The 21,636-nt window shown below is 42.2% G+C and overlaps 1 protein-coding gene across 1 annotated transcript in view; it reads left to right on the top strand.

Moving 5' to 3' along the window:
• The first annotated feature begins 601 nt into the window (after positions 1 to 601).
• The window catches only part of LOC113250378 (thiamine transporter 2-like), a 35,909-nt gene continuing 14,874 nt past the window's right edge, over positions 602 to 21,636 (top strand). Inside the window, exons 1-4 of the mRNA XM_026491782.4 lie at positions 602 to 753; positions 14,431 to 14,591; positions 16,597 to 17,422; positions 21,187 to 21,379. Coding sequence (XP_026347567.2) covers positions 14,442 to 14,591; positions 16,597 to 17,422; positions 21,187 to 21,379 — 1,169 coding nt within the window. The 5' untranslated portion in view covers positions 602 to 753; positions 14,431 to 14,441. The remainder of the gene's footprint in view (positions 754 to 14,430; positions 14,592 to 16,596; positions 17,423 to 21,186; positions 21,380 to 21,636) is intronic.

Genomic DNA, 21,636 nt, shown 5'->3' with positions numbered 1-21,636 from the left:
AAAATAGATTGTAAGTGATACGGCTGGAGAAATGGGGCAGCACATTAACAGTGCCCACAAAGGGGGGGTAGAGGTCTGAATCTTCCTCCTGAGAGACCAAATTACTTAGGAAATCCTAGAAACGGAGACTTTCTCAAAGGAAATGGAAGGAGGCAAAATGCACCCCCTTTGGAGATAGGAATTAAAGTCAAATGTCATGGAGAGAAAGGCAAGTGAGTGCGCTCAAAAATTCAACCCGATGAGATATTCCCGGAAGAAAACGGTGTCTTTGGATGAGACCTGGGGAGTGAGATTAAAATACGAAGCCAGCGAAGGAATAGGAGGAATGGGTCTGACCGGTCTTCTGGCCACTCACAAAATCAGGTGCTGAGAAAATCCAAAAACTTAGCTTCTCCAAGCAGTGGTTAATATGATAGTAGCGGTTTGTGTTTAATACAAGGAGAAATCAAGTCTCCGCCGATGCAAAGGTGGGGGCTCCCTCCTCTGTGGTAATGAACTCTGGTCCTTCCTTCCGTCTGCCGAGGACCGCAGCATGCCACAGCGTGCTTGGTTGCTCAATCAAGATGTTCAGCAGGTGTTACGGGTCTGCCCTACAGACCTGAACTTGGAGATCGCAGCTGACGTTGGCTGGCTTTGTGTCCCCGCGGAGCAGAGGACAGAACGCCGTGCTCACCTTGTGAATTTCGCTTTCTGCTGACTAATGCTCTCCTTTTGTGTGAAGCCTCCTCTCCTCTGGCTTTTAAGCCCACAAAGGTAAGTCCAGACAAGCTTTACTCATCTGCTGGAGGAAGCCGCTGATGAAAGGCACCTTTCTAGTTTTTGCTTCAGACACTGGTTTCACCAAATGCGGGACCACTCTTGCTTCATCTTCATAGGGTAAAATAAGTACAGAAAAGTATTCCATTCTGGGGGTGGGGGGGGTTGTATCAGAACAGAGAGGGCAATAACAGAATAACAATGTGTACAGAATTCTGATTTCTACTCCTTATTATGGAGAAGGTACGAGTCAAATAATAATTAAAATGTCATTACTTTTTAGAGTTTGCCCAAGGTTGGACAGGGCTGCAACATTTACTCAAAATTGTATACTATTAGGTGTAAGAATAAAGGCGAAGCATCCTTGAAGCAACCTCCAAAATTCTGCTAAGCCACACCAGCAGCAGCTGGAACAGGATGTTCTGGAGGCAGGGACCAGAGGGGTCTAAGCCTCGTTGCATTCACGGGATAAAGCCAGCTCTCAATGCGAACGTTCTTCCCCTTACATCCGACTTTCAATTTAGGAACCTTTACAGATGGGCATGAAACAGCACACCACGGAAAGCCTGACCCTGGCAGGTGTCACTAGGAGTAAATAGTACAGGATCTCTTCCACCCACAGAACAGCTTGTGGGGGCTTAAACTAGCCAAAGAAAACTTCTGTAAATGTCCACTGAACTGGTTTCAAGGATGCATGCTCTCTTACTCAGCCATAAAAAGAATGTAATCTTGCCTTTTGCAACAACATGGACGGACCTGGAGGGTATTACCCCAAGCGAAATAAGTCAAACACAGAAAAACAAATGCTGTACGATTTCACCTATATGTGGAATCTAAAAAAATAAGTAAATAAAATGAAACAGACTCACAGATACATAAAATAAATAGAGGAGGAGAGGCAGAGATTTGCAAAACAGGTGAAAGGATGAAGAGGTACAAACTTCCAGTTTTAAAATAAATAAGCCCTGGGGCGCCTGGGTGGTTCAGTCCTTAAGCCTCTGCCTTCAGCTCAGGGCATGATCCTGGCATTTTGGGATCAAGCCCCACGTCAGGCTCCTCCGCTGGGAGCCTGCTTCTTCCTCTCCCACTCCCCCTGCTTGTGTTCCCTCTCTCGCTGGCTGTCTCTGTCGAATGAATAAATAAAATCTTTAAAAAATAAAAATAAAAAAATAAAATAAATAAGCCCTGGAAATGTATTATACAGCATAGGGAACATAATTAATAATATTGTAATAAATTTGTATGGTGACAGATGGTAACTACACTTACTGTGAGGATCATTTCATAATATCTAAAAATATTAAATCATAATGTACGTCTGAAACTAATAGGATATTGGATGTCAATTATACTTCAATAAGAAAAAAGAGAATGCATGCTGCGTTTATTATCAGTTGGGGTAATACGTGACATTTAATGATGCTCATCATTTTATTTTTTTAAGATTTATGTATTAGAGAGAGAGAAAGCACTCACGCGCATGAGGGGAGGGGCAGAGGGAGAGACAGAGACTCTCAGGCAGACTCCCCACCAAGTGAGGAGCTGGACACGAAGGGGGGGGGGCTCAATCTCATGACCCTGAGACCACGACCTGAGCTGAAATCAAGAGTCGGATGCTTAACCAACTGTGCCATCCATGCACCCCAATGTTCATCATTTTACGTGGCAACCTTAAATTGTACACCACACAGTTCTAATTTGGGGAGTAGCCAGCAAGGACAGAGGAGAAAGTAAACAAGACCATGGAACAACTTGAAAGGAATGAGAGAAAACAAGACCAGCATGCCCCACCCAGCAGGTAGAGGAAGAAGAGTTCAAGCCTTGCATCCTTCCAGAACTGGATTCTAAACTGCATGACCCTGGGCCAGCCACATCCTCTCTCCCGGAATGTCTGCTTTCTCAACTGCCAAGTGGAGACAGTATCTACTTTGTGAACTTTTCAGAGGATTAAAAACAAGGCATAGAAAGCATGTCATATTAATGTCTGCCCAAGCAAGTATTTGGGTCAATGGAACCTACCAGCAGTATTATTTTTACATGCTTGTTGATACTATGTGTTAGGAAGAATTGATTTGGTTTTGATAGGGAATTGCATACTTGGAGTGCACGCTGAGCACATGGAATCTCAGGAAATGTGGACAGACAGGCACAACCAGATTCAAGTAGGTCACTAGAAGTAATACGTATGGTGGTTATTCAAACCAAAGAGGGATCAGAGGAAGACAGATTGTATTTGACTACCCAGGGGCTTCCAGGGGGTATGGAGGGGATGAGAATCTTCTGTGGGCTGAAGAATTTCAGATATGTCTTTTAAACCGTGTAGCCCTGCCACACCCCCCTTGTACAGCACTAACCCGGGCAGCATGCAGACACTCAGGTGGTCCCTTTTTGGGAAAGCAGTCTGGGTGGAGGTATCAGAGTGGTCCTCAGCTTAGGGGTGGGGTGCGTCAGAATCCAGAGGATCTCTGAGTAGCAGCTGAAAATTGCATACAGGAGATTCCAATACCCCCTCGTGGAAGGGCACTCTAGGAACTCCATGGAACATAGGGAAAGCCCTAATGGAGAACTCAGTTTTGAGTCCAATAGACAAGATCAGAAATGCAAAATCACCAACTAAGAAATGTGCTATGAAAAAACCTTAAGGTGAGGTTTTTTTCCACACAGATGTGATCAAAACATAGACAGGCAAGGGAGTTTAGGGTATTGGTATGATTTTTGGAGAAATTATAAGGGAAAGAAGGAAAGGAGAAGGCTGAGATATTGGAAGCAAAACAGAGACATCCCAATGGCGCTAAGGAATGGCATGATCAAGGTAGCTGATGAAAGCAAGAAGAGGTACTTGTAGACACAACCAGATGATGGGATCTCTTATTAGAGGGAGAATGGAGTGTAGTTATGAGAATGGGGAGTTCAGGCAGAATGGAAAAAGGAGTCCCCGGAATGAGAAGACTGAGGAACTGGGAAGATGAGATGCATTTCAGGTGGATATTGAAGAACTGGAAGATAATAGCAGGACTTGGGATGAAGAATTGAGGCCAAGGATTTGGAAGACAGAGGAAGAGAGATGGGGAAGTCAGTGAATATCGGCAACTAGACCACAAGAAAGTGTTCAAGTTAAGTGAGTTCCAAAGAAATGAACATTTTAATTTTTGTCAAAAGATTGAGAATAATTGTCTGGAGGCAGCATGGAGAATCAAGGACATTATCAACTACCACACGTAAACACCAGAAATCATAGCTAGAAAATGGAGTGGGCATTTGAACTCAAGAACCTAGAAAATACTGGTAGCATTGTTGTTCTCCTTAGCTGCGGGGACTAACTTCCATCCCCCTTCTTTCTCAATATCACCTCCTCCATTTCTATATTCTTGCTCAATCCCAGAACTTTGCCTATTCTTCTCCTCCTCTCTGCAAGAAGGCTGTGGTCTTCTCCCATCCCCATCAAGGGCGTGATTGTGTTTCTTCTATTAGGTTGATCTCTGATTTTCTCAAACCAAAATTCAGAAAGCAGAGGAATTTCAGCATCTTCAGGATAGTAGAAATAGCTGTAGGTCCATGAAAGTCATGGAGAAGAAAAGATCAGAAGTTCAGCTCCAAGTTCAGTTATGAAGTTATGCAAACAACCCAGGGTTAGGTTAGACAGAAACATAATGAATGAAAGAAGCGCGTGGGCTTCTAGGAGCACAGAAAACAAATGACTCTCAGTGAGGCTCATCAATGGCTCCACGTAAGTTACACAAGAAAGACCTAGAAAACCCCAAAAGCATTCCATATGGAAAAGCTAATCCCTACTTTCCGTGAAATAGAAGTAAATGGAAAATAGTTATCTCAACCACTGGCAAATATTTTTCATTGTCATCATTCCTGTTTATTGATGTAATTCAGTTTCTGATTTTTATTGCCACCTACTCTACTTAAGTAAGAGCTTTATTGATATAAACTGGATCAGTATTTACTTTACCCGGAGGAAGAGGACAATCAATCTAATAGGTCTCCAAATAAATCAGTCTTCATGTGGGCCCACCTTGTGAAGGCAGAGTGGGTGGTAGATAACATGCAGTCATCTGGAAGGTCATCCCTCCCAAACTTCTTCTCCCACGGAAAGCCGAGATTTCAAGGTTACTCACTCTTTTCCAGGGAACATCATCTTCCCTGGAGAACATTATCTCTAGCCTCCTTTCAAAGTGAAATTACTGAAGACTCATTGATTGTTGCTAGCAAGTAAGTGTGAATGCATTTGTGGAAACGTATCTCTCTCTCACTGTAGGCAGCACTGCTCCAGCTAAGAGTACTAGAAGCCGGGTACCTGACATTTGAGTTCCTTAACACATCACATCTATTTTCAGGGTTTCTTTTGTATCTAAGACCGCTTGCATGCACGCACGCACGCACGCACGCACGCACTCCCCATTCCCTGCTCGCTTACCTCAATGGTCAGCGTGCAGGAGGGACCTTATGATTCAAGGAGGGAAGATAAGCTCTGTGAGGCTAAGCAGGGAAGAGCTACTCAGAGGGTGGATTTTATCTTAAGTTAGTTAACCTCACAAACATCTGTGCTTGTCTGTTGGCGACTGGATGTCATCCCCATCACCACGGCCATCTTTCAGGGCCTCCTCCCTCCTGCGTGGAAGAAGCCTGGGATGACATCTGCCTGACTTTGCTTCCCTGTATGGTTTCCGGTCAGTCTGCTCATGAGAAGCTCTCCTGTGAGATTCGGAAGGTGGAAAATAAAAAAGTGGCCAGTGTTTTCCTAGGCAGTTACCTTAATTGCAGTAAAACCCAGTGTAGAACCCCTTCTCAGAGAGGCCTTTGGATAAATGTAAATACCCATCACCTTAATAACATTTAAATCCAAACTTCCTGAAGCTTGTTCTCCAACATACCAGGATGTATACGAATAAAATACCATTACATTTAAACAATTACTGGAAAGTGTCAGATACTATACTTTTAAACCCAGAAATGCAAATAGAAATTTGTCCTAAATGTCTCTAGATTATCTGGGTCCTATTAGAACTATTTTATAAAACACATTAGTTTTGGGGCGTCTGGGTGGCTCAGTCGTTAAGCGCCTGCCTTTGGCTCAGGGCGTGATCCGGCGTTCTGGGATCGAGCCCCACATCAGGCTCCTCCACTAGGAGCCTGCTTCTTCCTCTCCCACTCCCCCTGCTTGTGTTCCCTCTCTCACTGGCTGTCTCTCTCTCTCTCAAATGAATAAATAAAATCTTTAAAAAAAACCACACACATTAGTTTTTGCCATTTTAGCCCATAACATCTATAACTCCTATTGATTCTACTTCTCTGGAGAACCTTGACTGTTACAATAATCAATCTTAGGTTATATACTTTGCTAGCACTGGGTAATTTATCCAAAAAATGTTCATCGAGTACCTACTAAATATGAATATAGTAGAAACCAAGATGTCTCTGGCTCTTCTATTTTAAAAGGAAGAAATGAGCAAAAACCATTAAGCATATTAATATATAACAAGTAGTGACAAAGCAATAGTGACAGGAAACAAAACAAAACAAAGTAAAACCAAAAACAACCATTTTGCCCTGCGTGCCCTGGGAAGTCCGGTCTGGAAAGGGGCCTTGGAGCACCGTCTGTACGAAGGTATGGGGCGCGGCCTGCAGGCACCTGGAGGAAGAGCATTCCAACAGGTGGACTAGGAAGACTCAGGGCCCCAAACAGGAAGCACATTTGACTCACGTGGGCATTGTCATTGCACACGGGCCTGTAGGTAATTTCCCGTGGAAAGTACATTGAGCCGTACTCAGGAGACAGGCCCTGTCACTACCCAGCAGCCATGTTATCTTCTGGTCTCTACTTCCTTCGAGAAAAATGAAGAATTAGGACCAGACTGGTGTTTCTTTACAAAATACTCGTGGTGGCCCTGCATTCTACGTCCTCCTGTCAAGGATTTCCAACGTACAAATAAAGACTCTGAGGAACGTTCCAGTAAAGAACTCGTATAACTTGATCTAACCCATGCTTCTGAACTTATTTAGTCTCAAAACTCTATTTCTGTTATGAATAGAATTTGAGTTCATTGCAAACACTTTTAGAAACACCGGACTCTAAGAAGCCAATTTATCTTTCGGTACTAAAGCCATCTGAATAATGGGACATAAAATCACAGACCCCCGTCTCCCCTGCTGTCCAGCTAGCAAGCCCTAGGACTTCAAAAAGAAGGGACTGGAGAGAGAGAACAGCTTTTAAATCTATTTTTGGCAATAGAACCTTTCTTACATATAAATTCCTATGTGAAAAAAATAATAATAAAAATAAATAAATTCTTACATGAACCGTCAATAAACAAAGCAGATAAAAATCAGAGATGCCTGAGCAGAAGCAAAGGTCGGGATTTGATGTGACATCATCGGCTGTCTGTCCCCATGTGCTGGGATCACACTGCCCTCTAGTGTCTAACCTTCAAAGAGAGTAAAGCTAAAACTACTACAGAAATCTCTCAAACTTCCAGCCTCAAAGTTGCCCCAAACTGCTGTTTGCTAAGCAGTGACTCTCAAAGTGAGGTCCCCAACCACCAGCATCATCTGGGAACTTGTTAGAAATGAAAATTCTCAGGCTCAACCCCTCCCTGCCAAGACCTGCCGAATCAGTAAGTTGGGAAGAGACCCAACGGTCGGTGTTTAAACACCTTCTCCAGATGAGCAAAATCAGAACTCAGCCCATCACCCACAGGAGGGAGTACCATGTTGCTTTCAATTAAGAAAAAAAAATGAACTTGGAACAGCCTGCTGAAAACCAAAAATTCACAGAGGAGTTTCTATACCTAGGATTCGTTCAGCAATTTTCACTTACGCCATTCTTTCAGACTCAGTATGAGTTACATCCATTCCAACAATACCGTAGGACCCAATTTATCTGTAGCACTGCCATGAATGACAAAAGAAGGTTCTAGAATGAACCTAGTCATCTTTTCTTTAAAAGAAAATTTCTGTAGTGATAATGCCCATCGTAAAACATAGGGTTTGCATTGTGAAGTAGTGGTGAAAACCCTGTAACTCTAGCCTGGGTTTATTACATACATAAGATGGTATTTCCATCATAAGTCTTTTTTTCTGGGCAGCCATGCTGAATTTATGCTCTTTTCAGACCAGGCTGATCAAATACGGGTGCATGAATGGGTTAGAGTAATTTTACTACAGCTGCAACAAAACTGGCTTTCTTCCTTCCTTTATTTCTTCTTCCTTTCCCAAAGGCTTCCTGAGTACTTGGGGTGAATGAGGGCTCTGTTGGCTGAAAGCAAAAACCCAACCAAAGGTGCCTTGGGAACATCAGCCTCCTGTACAAAAGACACCATCGTTGCCATCATGGCACACTTGTTCCTAAAACTTGATCACTTGGTAAAGAAGACAGACCCAGTAAAAAGGATTCCCGTCGTTATATACATCAGTATCTCAGTGGGAAAGTCAATATAAAATAAACTTATGAGTAATGACTAAGCTCTAAGGAAATGTATAAATTTTTATTTAAAAATTACTGTCTGCTTAGTCAGGTGACCTAAAGGGGTGAGGCACTCCTTTATCGTTCCTGCAATTCACATGAGAACACTTCAGTTTCTTGAACCAACACCATATGGGGTATAACTAACGTCTGTTACCTAGCTGAAGATATCTATAGGTAGCTACAAAAATGAACTGGGAAATTTCACTCAATATGTAAAAAAAGACTTATTTGTCCTTTTTATAGTTAATAGTAATGAAAGTATGAATACAAGGAAATACTGGATAGAATATATTTAATGAAAAATTTTAAATGTGTAATATATCATACATTTTGTCCAAATTATCAAAAATTCAAATTACGAGGGGAACAGAGGGAAAAATAAAATAAGACGAAAACAGAGAGAGAGACAAACTCTACAAGAGACTCTTAACTCTAGGGAATAAACCGAGGATTGGTGGAGGGGAGCTGGGTGCGGGAATGGAGTAACTGGGTGACGGGCATTAAGGAGGGCACGTGCTATGATGAGCGCTGGGTGTTGTATGCAACTGATAAATCACTGAGCCCTATCTCTGAAACTAATAATACATTACATGTTAATTAATTGAATTTAAATTTTAAAAATTCAAATTAGGTGTATCAGAATCAATATCAGCTTCCAAAGGCGGCCGCAAAGCACCACAAAACTGGGTGGTTTAAAACATTAGCGATTTATTGCCTCTTTCGTAGTTCTGGCGATTAGAAGTTTAGACGTAAGGTGTCAGTAGGACCCTTCTCCCTCTGAAGCTGTAGGGAAGAGCCTTCCTTGCCTCTGCCAACGTAGGGCGTTTGCTGGCAATCCTTACTGTTCCTTGTTTGTAGATGCATCGTTCCAAACTTTTCCTTTGTTGGCACATGGCCACCTTCCCCCTTTGCGTCTCCGTATCTGTGTCTCTCCTTATAAGCATCTCATTCATGTCGGAATAACGGCCCGCCCTACTCTAGGATGACCTCATCTTAACTAATTATTTCTGCAACAACCCTGTTTCCAAGTAAGTTCTATTTAAGGGCCTGGGAGTTAGGACTTCATCATATTTTTTTGGGCGAGGACACAACTCAACCCATAACAGTCCACCTTCTGGCCTCCCAAAATTCACGTCCTCCCCACGTGCAAAATTACATTCACCCCATTCCCAACATTCCCAAATGTCTTAACCATCCCAGTATCCACTCTAAATCCAGACTCCTCTAAATATCATCAATCCCGAATTTCTTCCTCTAAATCATATAAATCACTATAGGTGAGACCTAGGGTATGATCCATCCTTTGGTAAAATTCCCCTCCAGCGGTGAATCAGAAAACAAGGTATCTGCTTGCAAAATACAATGATCATGGCATACGGTAGACATTCTCATTCAAATAGGAGAAATTGAAAGGGAAAAATGGAGCAATGGGTCCCAAGGAAGTCTTAAAAACTAGTAGGGCAAGTTCCATTAGATTTCAAGGCCTGAAAATAATCCCTTGTGGCTCGATGCTCTGTCCTCCGTCAGCCCAAACTTCTGCATCTGTGTCTCTGCCCTCAGACTCACTCTTTTTTTGTTTCATGCTGCCTCTGCCCCTGTTGAGCCGAACTGGCAGTGATTCTGCTGATATGAAATTCTCAAAGACCCGCCAGACTCCCATGCAATTCACAGAGGTCCAAACCATCAGACTAGAGGGTCCTCCATGGAGCTTTCCAGGATAAGCCCATATCTCCATTCCTGGCTTCTGCTAGGGTGGTTGATTGGATCCACCAGCCACATACCTGGGCTCTGTAGCAAATGATGGTCCAGCCATACTGTTGGCTCTGTTTATAAAGCATACTATCTAGAGGGGCTGAGAGTCTTCCAAGTCATTGAGTGCTGGTTCCCTTTTGCTTTGGAGTTCTTGCCTTGATTTCTTTCCTTTCTCTCACATTTTATTATAAGTAGCAAGGAGAAGCCAGGCTGCACCTTCAACACTGCTTGGAATGCTCCGAGCAAACTATCTCCAAACAAGATTCAGTGCATTCAAGTTCTACTCTCCTTCCAATAACAGAATGTAATTCGACCATGTTCTTTGCCATTTTAAAACAAAACCACCTTTTCTCCAGTGTCCAATAACATGTTTCTCCTTCCCATCTAGGACATCACCAAAAGCACATTTACCGTTCATATTTCTAGCAACATTCTGTTCCCGGTGAAATATGTCTTCTCTAAGACAATAGACACTTTCTCTATAGCGCTTCTCTCTTTCTGAGCCCTCAACAGAATTGCGCTTAACAGCAATATTTCTGCCAATAATCTCTTCAAGGCATAAATTTTTTCTATGAAGTACCTCAAAATTCTTCCAGCCTCTACCCATTTTCCAGTCCAAAGCCACTTCCACGTTTTTACATGTTTGTTACCAGTACCAAAATTGGTATCAACGGTTCATTAATTCTTGTGATTTCTTGGATGCAAGGGAACCATGTCATTGAAATGAGTCCCTAGTCCTACCTGATAGCATCCAAATAGCAAGATGAGTTATGTGACTGCTGAAAGTCAAGTAGAAAGAAATCTGTCTGATCACCATTAAAAATGATGAGGCTCCATGGTCAGTGTGTACTAACCAACACAGCTAGTTAGAAAGGGCCGAGCAAGGTTCAGATGGAAAATGTTGACATGGAAAGCTGATTTAAGTCATCGAGTTTAAAAAAAAAAAACAAAACACTTTTAACACTGAGTCATGGTGAGCTGGAATATAGAGATCATTTTCTCTTAATTCTTTAAAAAGTATGTACAGTAAATGTTCACTAATTTAGAGAAGAATCTGAATGAATTTAGTAAAACATCTAAATGGAGAAGCATAAGTCTGGACAGCATGTATTTCGAGCAGAGCTTAACTGATCAAGTGTTCCCTTTATGGCAGACCGTAAAGGTCTGATTAAAAGGCAAGTAAGTATGACGTATGATCTCTCATGTAGAAGTTAGCATAATAAAGGGCTTTCAGACAATTTAATTCCTTAAAGAAATAGTTTTCCTCACGATCTTAAATTGTAAACTTACTCTTTCAGTGTCTTCTGAAAGAGTAATTCTCTTAAATTAAGAGTAATTATTTTTGAAATTATTCCTACATCGTGTACGGATGACCAACAATTCAACTTAGCCGGGTCTAACATTAGAAGCTGCTATTTTATCAGTGATTCATTGGTGGTGTGATTTCCTGCATCACTGGGACTAGACCAGATTCTCAAAGAGAGGCCAAGGAGAGACACGGGTATTTATTGTGTTAGGCAGCGCCCTGAGTCCTCTCCTGTTGACCTCATTTACTCCTCACAAATAATAAAGTAGATCACTGTTGCCTTCTTTTAATCACTGGGACTCAGAGAGGCAAAGGAATTCAAGTTCATCCAGTTATGTTAAGTACAACAGAAAAAAAAACCATCTCCCAGAAGGTCCACATCACAGTAATAGCTGGGATACTTATTAAATGCCCACCCACTCGTGGCAGTGCACCTGCCCCCCGAACAGCGAGGGCCCTGAAGCGGCAGAGCTCCCCACCGAAGCAGCTGGGATAGATCTGTGTCCTGAGCCAGAAGCCCACTGTGTTCAGTGCACCCAACATCCTCTAGAATACTAGAAATTTGCATGTTGACATACCTAAGAGCAAATCGGAGCATTCGTTTGGTAACGTTTTAACTGATTTCCAATGACCTTTAGAGCAACAGGTTAAAAATCAACTAAGAATTATCACCTGCTTGAACTATTAACAGTCACACCCCTAGGTAACCTGAGATTGTAAACTCAGTATTTGTCTCTTTTTAAAGCTGTAACTCCATCATTAATTTTTAAAAGGGGGAAATGCCTTGGAATTAGAAAAAGAGGTCTAGGAAGGAATGTTTGCATCTCTCATGTTGGGTTCTTCACTCCCTTCAATCTCAGCAGAGACCACATATCAGGGAATAGTGTAAACCTCGTGTTTTCAAAGTTCTTCCCAGGGAGCCATTAGTTTTCCACGGGCCATAAGGAAAGCTGTTCAGTTCAGAGGGGCTATGCAGGCAGAGCACCACAGAAAAAGTAAAAACGCTGTCCTTTTGCAGTAAGTGAGGGTACCAGCAGGGGGCCAACTTGGGGCCCGTCCTGACAGCAGTAGTCCCTATTTCCCATTCAAGAGGATTTGTTGTAACTATTTCTCCACACGATCACTCATGTGAATCTTCCTGTTGCAGTGGTAACGGATTCCATATTCTAGTCAGACCAATGATCCACTCATTTTGAGTTCAACAGTCTTTGACAAACTGGCTGCCAACATCTGGGATGGAATAGGAAGTTACCCACCTGCCCAGGTGAGGACAACTGTGGCCTTGGCCCATTAAGAAGCTTGTCCAGGGGTCACACAACTCAAAAGGTGGATTCGAGATTTGAATTTGCTCGACTGCAAAAGCTGTGTTCTTCTCACCGGGAAATCCTCATTTCATTATTCCAAAACTATTTTCGGGGTAACCTCCCGGGGCATCTAGGTGGCTCAGTCGGTTAAGTGGTTCCTCTTGGTTTCAGCTCAGGTCATGGTCTCAGAGTCCTGGGATTGAACCCCACATCAGGCTCCGCACTCAGTGGGGTTAGGGTTGGGGTTCTGCCTCGGATTCTCTCCCTGCACCTCCCTCCCCTCAAATAAATAAATAAATCTTTAGGAAAAAAAAAGAGTAACCTCCATATTCTTGAGAATCAAACAATGGCTTGTATTTCCCACTCCAGAGAACAAGTTAAAGTAACCAGGACACTTGGGGAATACTTTCTTATTATTATTTGAATTGTTCTGGTCAGTTAGAAAACCCTGTTTGGCCCAATGGCTATACTTTGAACAAACATTTCCAGGAGACCTTTGATGAGTAAGATTGTGTGCTAGAGTTGGTGACAAATATGAATCCCCATCCCCTGGAGCTGCCAGGCTAACGAGCAGATGTGCATGTCAACACCTCAGTGCCTTCCAAAGCCATGACTTCTACAGACCGCACGGTGCATGCTTACTGACTGGCATCGTTCTAACATGTACTAATGCGTGTAATCTTTGCAACATGAGGTAGGTATTACCATCCTCAGTTTACAGATGAGAAATCTGAGATACCAAAGGAGTCCAGTAATGTGCCAACGTTTACATGCTTGTAAGTAGCAGGAAGAATTTGGACCTATTGACTCCAGAGCGCCGCCCTTGACTGTCAGGCCACACTGCTTTGCCAGGGCTGTAACGAAGAGGAAGCATAGAGGAAGGTGGAAGAGAAGCTGGAGAGGGTCGGGAAGCTTCGGGGAGGAAATGGTCAATGACTGAGTGAGTGAGGTTCTCTCAGAGCAGTCGATTGCCTTCCTAAGGGCTGCCCGTGTCTTCCCCCAGTCAGCCGACCCTAAGGCTTACCCTCCTGAACTTAAGCTCTCACGTTTCAGTATTAGCAACGTAAGTGGGAAAAGAACAGAGCAAGAGCTAAGTATCAGCTCAGAAAAATACTTTTAAGACTTGTTGAATTTCACCCATGACGCCATGTTGTCTAGATGACATGGAGTTCTTCTGAAGGGAGGTATTAAAGGCAAATCAAATCACCTGGGTGGATGACGATTCAAATTCGTGGAGGCTTCTTATGCTAAACCAAGTTTCACCTAGAGTTTGATTCTTAGAAAAAGCAAGAGGTCTATCTGCTTCACTCCTCAAAGGCGACTTTATTCACCATTTTAACGCACTCATTAAAATGAATTTCAGTTCATCAACCGTTACAGGGTAGTAGGCCCATGATGGGAAGCATGAAGCTGATGTCTGCTTACAACTACGTTTATCAAAATTCCACCAATCTTATCTTATGCCCAAGATTTCTGCCTGAGGAGAAATTCCCTGACTTCTTTCTACTGGAAAAGATTACAGGAGAGCATGACCCCCTGGCTTGCCATACTGGGGAGTACTTTTTCCTCAGTGACCCCGCCATTCCATCTGAGATGCAACTTAACTCCTTAACTGCAGTGTTTTCAAGTAACCATTAGTTTTCTCTTTAAAGCAAAAAACCCAGACTAGACTCAGGTCCTTGTGTTTTGACCTGTAACGTATATTTACTGTCACAGTGATCTTCTTTTTGTCATTTTTAAGACCAAAGGACAAATGGAGCATAGGGAAGAGAACACAAATTTTATGAAAAGAAACCATCAATCTTCTGACTTGCTTTTTTTTCTTTTTTCCCCCACAGTTTAACCACCCATGAGTTGTTGCCGGACATCACCAAGCCATTCTTGGGTTTTCCCCACAGTAAACCTCTGCTGCTTTGGATTTTTCTCAATGATGAAACCATCAGAGCCATTTGTCGTACCTTATTTAGCAGGACCAGATAAAAATATAAGCCTCAGCATGGTGAGTTTACTAACATGCTTATCTTAGGTTTATGTCTTGTTAGAACCCATGTCTAAAGCCTTGGGTGGGAGCAAAGTATCACCACTACTTACAATCTCAAAAGCAAATAAATGGGCCTTAATGATGTCTGTGTAGTTGTCATGTAAAAACATAAAACTCTTCCCTACCACAAAATTGGGGCGAGTTCAAAATGATCTTTCAGCCGTACAAAAATAATACTTCCAGATGTCATTGTTTATTATCATGAACCTAAAATAAAGTCATACCTAGATACAAGCACAAACCTTAGAGGATAGTACAAGATTTGGAAGCGAAAAGTTAGGGGAAAGCATATGAAAAAATCCTCTGAAGATTTTTTCTTCCTCTTTATGTGTAAATATTAAGGCTGTTGTCAGCTTTCAGTCAGGTCGTTAAGATCTCATCCTAAGGAGCCTATGAGTCAGTGATTCTCAAACCGTGGTCCTCGGACCAGTGCAAGAGCATCACCTGGGAACTTGTTAGAAATATTCATTTTCAAGCCCTGCCCCGAGTCTACTGAGTCTGAATGTCTGGTATTTAACAAACCCTCCAGGTGAATCCGCTGCACACTAAAATTTAAGGATGACCACTTTAGTCCCTGAACAATAAGATCAGACAAAGCACTGTATCAATTCAATGTCCTTAGGGAAAAAATGTCACGCCCATTTTACGGGCTGATTATGCAGCAAATGGGGCATAACAATTGTATCTCCTCTGGCCTCCCTCTCCCAGAAACCATCCTCATGTCCCTACCGGACACCAAGGAAACTCTACCCTCTAAACCAATCCACCATTTCCGCCCCCCCCCAATAAAAAAGACACATGCCAAACTTGAATGCCGGTAGGTGCAAACAGGTTTGGCTGGGAGGTAGCCCTGGACTGAATTTAGAGTCCAGAGACAGTCACCAAAAAACAGATCCAGAATGTAGCTTTTCCCAGGTTAGTAACTACGCCTAAATGTCAGGAAGGGCCAGAATGAGGTTCTACCAAACTGTAAGAAGGCTTAGGTAAATGGTGACCTGAGAACTCAAGGAGTCAGGACACAGCTTAGGTCAAAACACACCTCGGGCTCAGAAGGTTGGCGGATTGATGTCAGTGATCTGAGACCTTGGGATTTAAGAGGGTCAGAGAGACCCTGAAAGAACAGGGATTTAAGAGGGTCTACCCCAGCCTTCTTTACATCACCTTCCATCCGCTATAGATTCCGCTTATAGAAGCTAAAATAATTATGTACTATTGTGGGCTCAAATGATTTGCTGATGCCACCAGTGTTTCCTGGAAAACTGTGGTCAAAGCTGACTTAAAAAGAGACATGCTAAGTGGTTTCTCATGGCTCCTCTAAAGCAGCCCAACAAAGTAAGGCCAAGGATGCAGAAGAACAGAAGACAGACTAGCATCCCTTCTTCCGATAATTGGTCTTGAACCGGTCATTTGTCCTGTGTGTTCCTGGTCACCTAGATGGTCTCCTGATGGTCTGCACGTTTTATATACTGATGGGATCAAAGGTAAATATGGTCAGGTCCTGCCAGTACTGAAACATTCTTTTTAACCTTACGGAAGAAGAGTCAACTATTTTTAAAGGACAGGCAAGAGCAGTGAGCAGCCCTACACTGCCCTGGGAAAGCTGGTAAGCCTAACATATGCATTATGGCCTCTTTTCCCAGCCTCAGTGGCTTATACAGATGATATTTCATTTTAAAATGTAAGAAGCAGATAACTAAGAACAATAACTGCTCTTTCTTTTTCCCTGGAGGAGGGAACCCACGTGTTATGAATATCCATGATTTTGCCACCTTGTTTCCTTGAATTTCAGTTTCCCTAGCTTTCCATTGTATTGTCAGAAACTCATGTGAAGTATCAAATGGACGTGGGCCAAGCAATGTGTCCTAGGATGGATACATGTCATTCAGATAATACATATGTCAGAGATCTATGGTGTGTTTCACTTCCGGTGCTTTTGTCCTCACGCCCCCATTTCATCTTACAGATCACAAATGAGATCTTTCCAATTTGGACATACTCTTACCTGGCGCTGCTGCTGCCCGTGTTCGTCCTCACCGATTACGTCCGCTACAAGCCCGTCATCATCCTGCAAGGCATCAGCTTCATCGTCACCTGGCTTCTGCTTGTATTTGGTCAAGGCTTAAGAGCCATGCAGGTGCTGGAGTTCTTCTATGGGATGGTCTCCGCCACCGAGGTGGCCTACTACGCCTACATTTACAGCGTGGTCAGCCCCGAGCACTACCAGAAGGTGAGCGGCTACTGCAGGAGCGTCACGCTCGTCGCCTACACAGCAGCCTCGGTGCTGGGCCAGCTCCTGGTGTCCCTGGCCAGCCTGTCGTACTTTCACCTCAACGTCATATCCTTGGCCTCCGTCTCCGTGGCTTTTCTTTTCTCACTTCTCCTACCGATGCCTAAGAAGAGCATGTTTTTTCATGCAAAATCCAGCACAGAAGTACAGAAGCCACCAAATAAAAATGTGGCGTTAGATGGACCTTCCAAAGTTAACGCACCAGGCGGCGAAGAGAAACCCACTTCAGAAATACCCACCATTTCAGGGAACCTGGATGGTGGTCCGGTGAGCAGCCCGATGCCACGAAATGTGGTGTGGAGTGTTTTTGTGCAGTGGTTCCGAGATTTGAAGGAGTGCTACTCCTCGAAGCGTCTTTTTTACTGGTCCCTGTGGTGGGCCTTCTCCACAGCAGGTTTCAACCAGGTTTTGAACTATGTTCAAATCCTGTGGGATTACAAGGCGCCGTCCCAGAGTTCTGCAATCTATAATGGGGCAGTGGAAGCTATTGCAACCTTTGGAGGTCAGTATACCAGACTTTATCTTTTCAATATGCAAGAAATATAGTCTTCCAAATCATAGTCTTAGATAGATTGGTAGTAATGATTTCAATACTGAATACCAAATACTCTGAAAAAGAAAAGAGTTTTTGCACCAAATTTAAAAGAGGCAGTGAATATAATGAAAGATTGACAAAGCTATCCATGGAAAATAAAGTGTTACCCATCCCTAAAAACAGGGACTGCAAATTTGTGTCCCACAAGCCGAACCTGTTTTGGCCATAAAGAGTTGAATGGTTTATAGTTAAGCTACTAAATCACTCTGCTCTCTAACTGCTCTGTAACTCTAGTCTTCAAACTGTGGTTTGCAAGCCATTAATAGAGGTGGGCAAATGATGGCCCATGGCCCCCCAGAGCTAATAGTTTTTACATTTTTAAAAGGTTTTAAGGGAAAAAAATAATGTATGACAAGTGTTGTAAAGATAATAAATCCAGGCAATCAACCAAATAAAAACAAAGAAGGCTATGTGGTCTGCAAGCCTAAAATATTTACTCTCTGACCCTTTATAGAATATGGATCTTGAAATTAACATAGTGGATTTCTGTCCAGCATTTTTAAATCAAAGAACAGAATAGAAAATTTAAAATAGAATAGAATAGAATGGAATGGAATGGAATGGAATGGAATGGAATGGAATAGAATAGAATAGAATAGAATAGAATAGAATAGAATAGAAAGCATAGCATCTTATAAGGATAAGTTCTGTTTTGTGAAAATTCTGTTTACATACACGTATGTACGTACTGGTGGACATATAAAATATATTTCTTTTTCAGGCTATGGTCAAAAAAGTTTGAAAGCTACTGTTCTAGGAGCTACTTTATCATTTCAAAGGTTCCCACTGAGATAACTTAAATAATTTATTTATATCTTTCCTTTATTCTACATGTAGGAATTTGACAAAGCTTGTTGTCTTCTAATTAAGATTATTTTCCCTACTCAGCTTCTCCATTCCCTACCATATCCAGATATTTGCTAGAATAATATTGAATCCAGACAGGATTCTTACAATCTTCTACCCTATCTCTTCTCTACAGCCAGCTTATTGTATTATCTTATATAATTTTCTCTCTGGCCTTTCCTACATAATATACTTTCATTCATTTGTCATTAGTAAGAACCAATAAGAACTGTGTCCCTCCACAGTAGTCCTTAACAAACAGCAATCCTCGGGTGTGGAGAAAATGGCAGCACAAGACAAAGAGCACTAGGAAAGGAGAAAGGCAGGGTGTGACATGATGGGAGAGGCGGGACTTCCAAGAGGATATGTGTGTTTCTATTTATTGCTTCTCCTTGAGCTGACTGGTAAGTGTCTGCTTCAACCTTATTTACCCATAGATGGATTTCTGATATTGCATTTTGTGCAACAGGAAGAGGCAGTGAGACTGAGTAACCTTGAGAAGGTCTCTGAGGGAATGAGGGTTCCCAGCTTCTGCTACGGGATTCACCCTTCAACCCTATCCTGGGCTTTCTACTCGAAAAACTTCCCTCCTGGCTGGGAAGCTACAGTGGTTTGGGGTTCTCAGATTCTTGTCCATGGACTCTTCCTTTTTCTCAGAACATATTTTGTGAATTTTAAAATCCTTTTCCAAAGAGAGTGAGGTGAAGAGAAGGAGGGAAGGTGGGCTGACACAGAGTTAATGTTCTAAAGTCTGAAGGGTAGAGCCCAGAGCTGTCTTTGAAGTGAACCCAAGAATGCACATGGATTTTCCTGACATAACAAAGCTTTCACATCAAATAAGACTTTGAAGATATTATTTTTGAAGTTGGGGCGTTCCACACCCACATATTTATTGAACATTTCAGGGTCCATTGTTGGGGTAATATACTTCTCACTTCCCTTTCTAAAAATTCCATTTGACTTCTAGAAACCTGTTCTAGGATTTGTTTATCTTAAACCTATTTCCTCTCTAAGGACTTGCTCCTCGGGAGAAGGGAGAAAACAATCCTCTTCTCTTCAGATAACGTGCCCTTACTGAGGGCGTGTGTAGAAAAGGTAAAATGTTCATAAAATTCACTCTTTAAAAGCCCCCTAAACACAATCTTTCTTTAGTCTTTTTGTGACCTTAATTAGTGTCACATTTTTAGGCAGAACCAGGTGAAGTAGGACTGGTTTGCTGATCTAAGGCTGCATGTAAATTAAGCCATGTCGTCAAGAAATAAGCTAAGGGTCACGAGAAACCGGACAATTGATTACTTCATTCATGGCACAATGTAAAAGTGCATTATAAGTATGTCCATATAATGCATATTATAACATGAATTTGTCCCAGGGATACGTCTTGTGACTACATGTAAGTCTCGGTCAAAGTTTCTCATCCTCAGCAATATTGACATGTTGGGCAGGGAAATTCTTTGTCATGGGGGCTGTCCTGTGCATTATAAGATGTCCCACAGCATCACCGGTCTTAACCAATTAGATGCCCTTTCACCACCGCCAGCAGCACCACCACCCCTGCCAAGTCATGACAACCAAAATTGTCTTCAAATATTGCCATCTGTCCCCTGAAGGGCAAAAACACCCTTGTGAGAACCACTAGGTTATGGTTAGTTGAATTTGAGTTAGGGTCAGCACTTCCACAATCCTATCACACATTATTGAAACTAAAAATTGAAATATCTAATTTCTCCAGGCTATATTATTTTCAAGGGCAAGGATCCAAAGTTTACCACCATATTTTCCCACAGAGAAGCTCAAAAATGTTAGATAGGTGAGTAGGTGAATGAATGAGTCAACAAATAAAGGGGGGACTGGTTAAACTAACAAATGGGGGGAAGTGTATAGAGAGAATTCTTGAAAAGGTTAGTATCTTTCAGGGATTTGAGAAAATTATTAAATCTATGTTATAGAGAAGATAGAGAAAACAGCGATAAGGACAGAGAGAGAGAATCCCTCCTTGCTAGAACATTCATAACACGGCACAGAGAAGAACATGGTAGCAAGGGCTGGCATTCAGTTTGAAGAACTCGGTGCCTCACTTGGTCACCAAGTATTCACAATTGACCGTTCCTTCTGCTGTGCTTTGTCTTGACTGGAACTTGCATCAGGCTCCTCTCCTTATTACAGACCCCTTACATTCTGCTTGCCCCAACTCTGAGTAAACACAACGCAATATGGAATGTGCCCAGCCCCCATCAACTTCTCCTGAAAATTGATCACAGCAGGATGCTTTCCTATCAGTCTCCACTGATCATTTCCCTTTCCGTGTCCAGCTTCCTCTCCAAAGATGTTGCTTATGTCTGCTTGCCCTACAGTGAAGGATTACTCTATAAAAGAAAACCCTTTTTCTGTTTGATTTCAAGATGCTTGCAGATTTCAGCAATCAGAGCGTTCTCCCTATTATGGCAAGTCTTTCTTCTAAATAAAGCCTTCCCCTATCAAAGTCTGGATTTGTTTTTGTTTGACACCAGGTTTCTGAACCTGAGTTTTATCTTCCGCAAAGGGAAGAAGAAAGAAAAAAATGGCCTCTCTGGGGCCATTCCAGTCTGTGATTTGTGGAAACCCAAATTCAGTTGGTCTATTTCAAACTTTAAGAGGAAAAGACATGTACACTTCAGAGAGCTGGATCGAGTGATTTTCTTCAAAGTTCACAACTGGTCAACATTTTTTACCCTAGCCTGGAAATGCTTCAGTGCCCATCCAGTGTGAATTTTTACAAAATGGTACCCTACTTTGTTTTGTGTGGAATGACAAGATGTAATATACATTGATTCCTTCCTTTCCAGGAGCTCTGGCAGCCTTCACAGCGGGCTGTGTGAAAGTCAACTGGGATCTCCTGGGAGAGCTGGCCCTGGCAATGTTCTCAGCAGCAGACGCAGGGTCTCTGCTTCTCATGCATTACACAACTAATATTTGGGTGTGCTATGCTGGTTTCATGATATTCAAGTCAAGTTACATGTTTCTCATAACGATAGCAGCGTAAGTATTTATCATTTCTTTATTTAAATCTCAAGCAACAGAATAGGTTTATTTATTTTTCCAGTTCTTCTGAATAACATTTGCAATGTTATATTTAATGCTTAATGTAAAAGACAACAACTATATTCCTATTTTAATGGACTTTCTCCTGGGGCTTGATTAGGGTTATTATTCAGGCAAAAAAATTCAAAGTTCTCATAATTAATAAATAGTGTTATGCTCTGAGGTTTTGATTTCTTATGTTTTTTATATTGTGT

This window comes from Ursus arctos, unplaced genomic scaffold (genome assembly GCF_023065955.2).
Source record: "Ursus arctos isolate Adak ecotype North America unplaced genomic scaffold, UrsArc2.0 scaffold_1, whole genome shotgun sequence".
Lineage (NCBI taxonomy): Eukaryota > Metazoa > Chordata > Mammalia > Carnivora > Ursidae > Ursus > Ursus arctos.
Note: the sequence above shows the minus strand (reverse complement) of the source record. Positions and strands in the feature narration are given on the sequence as shown.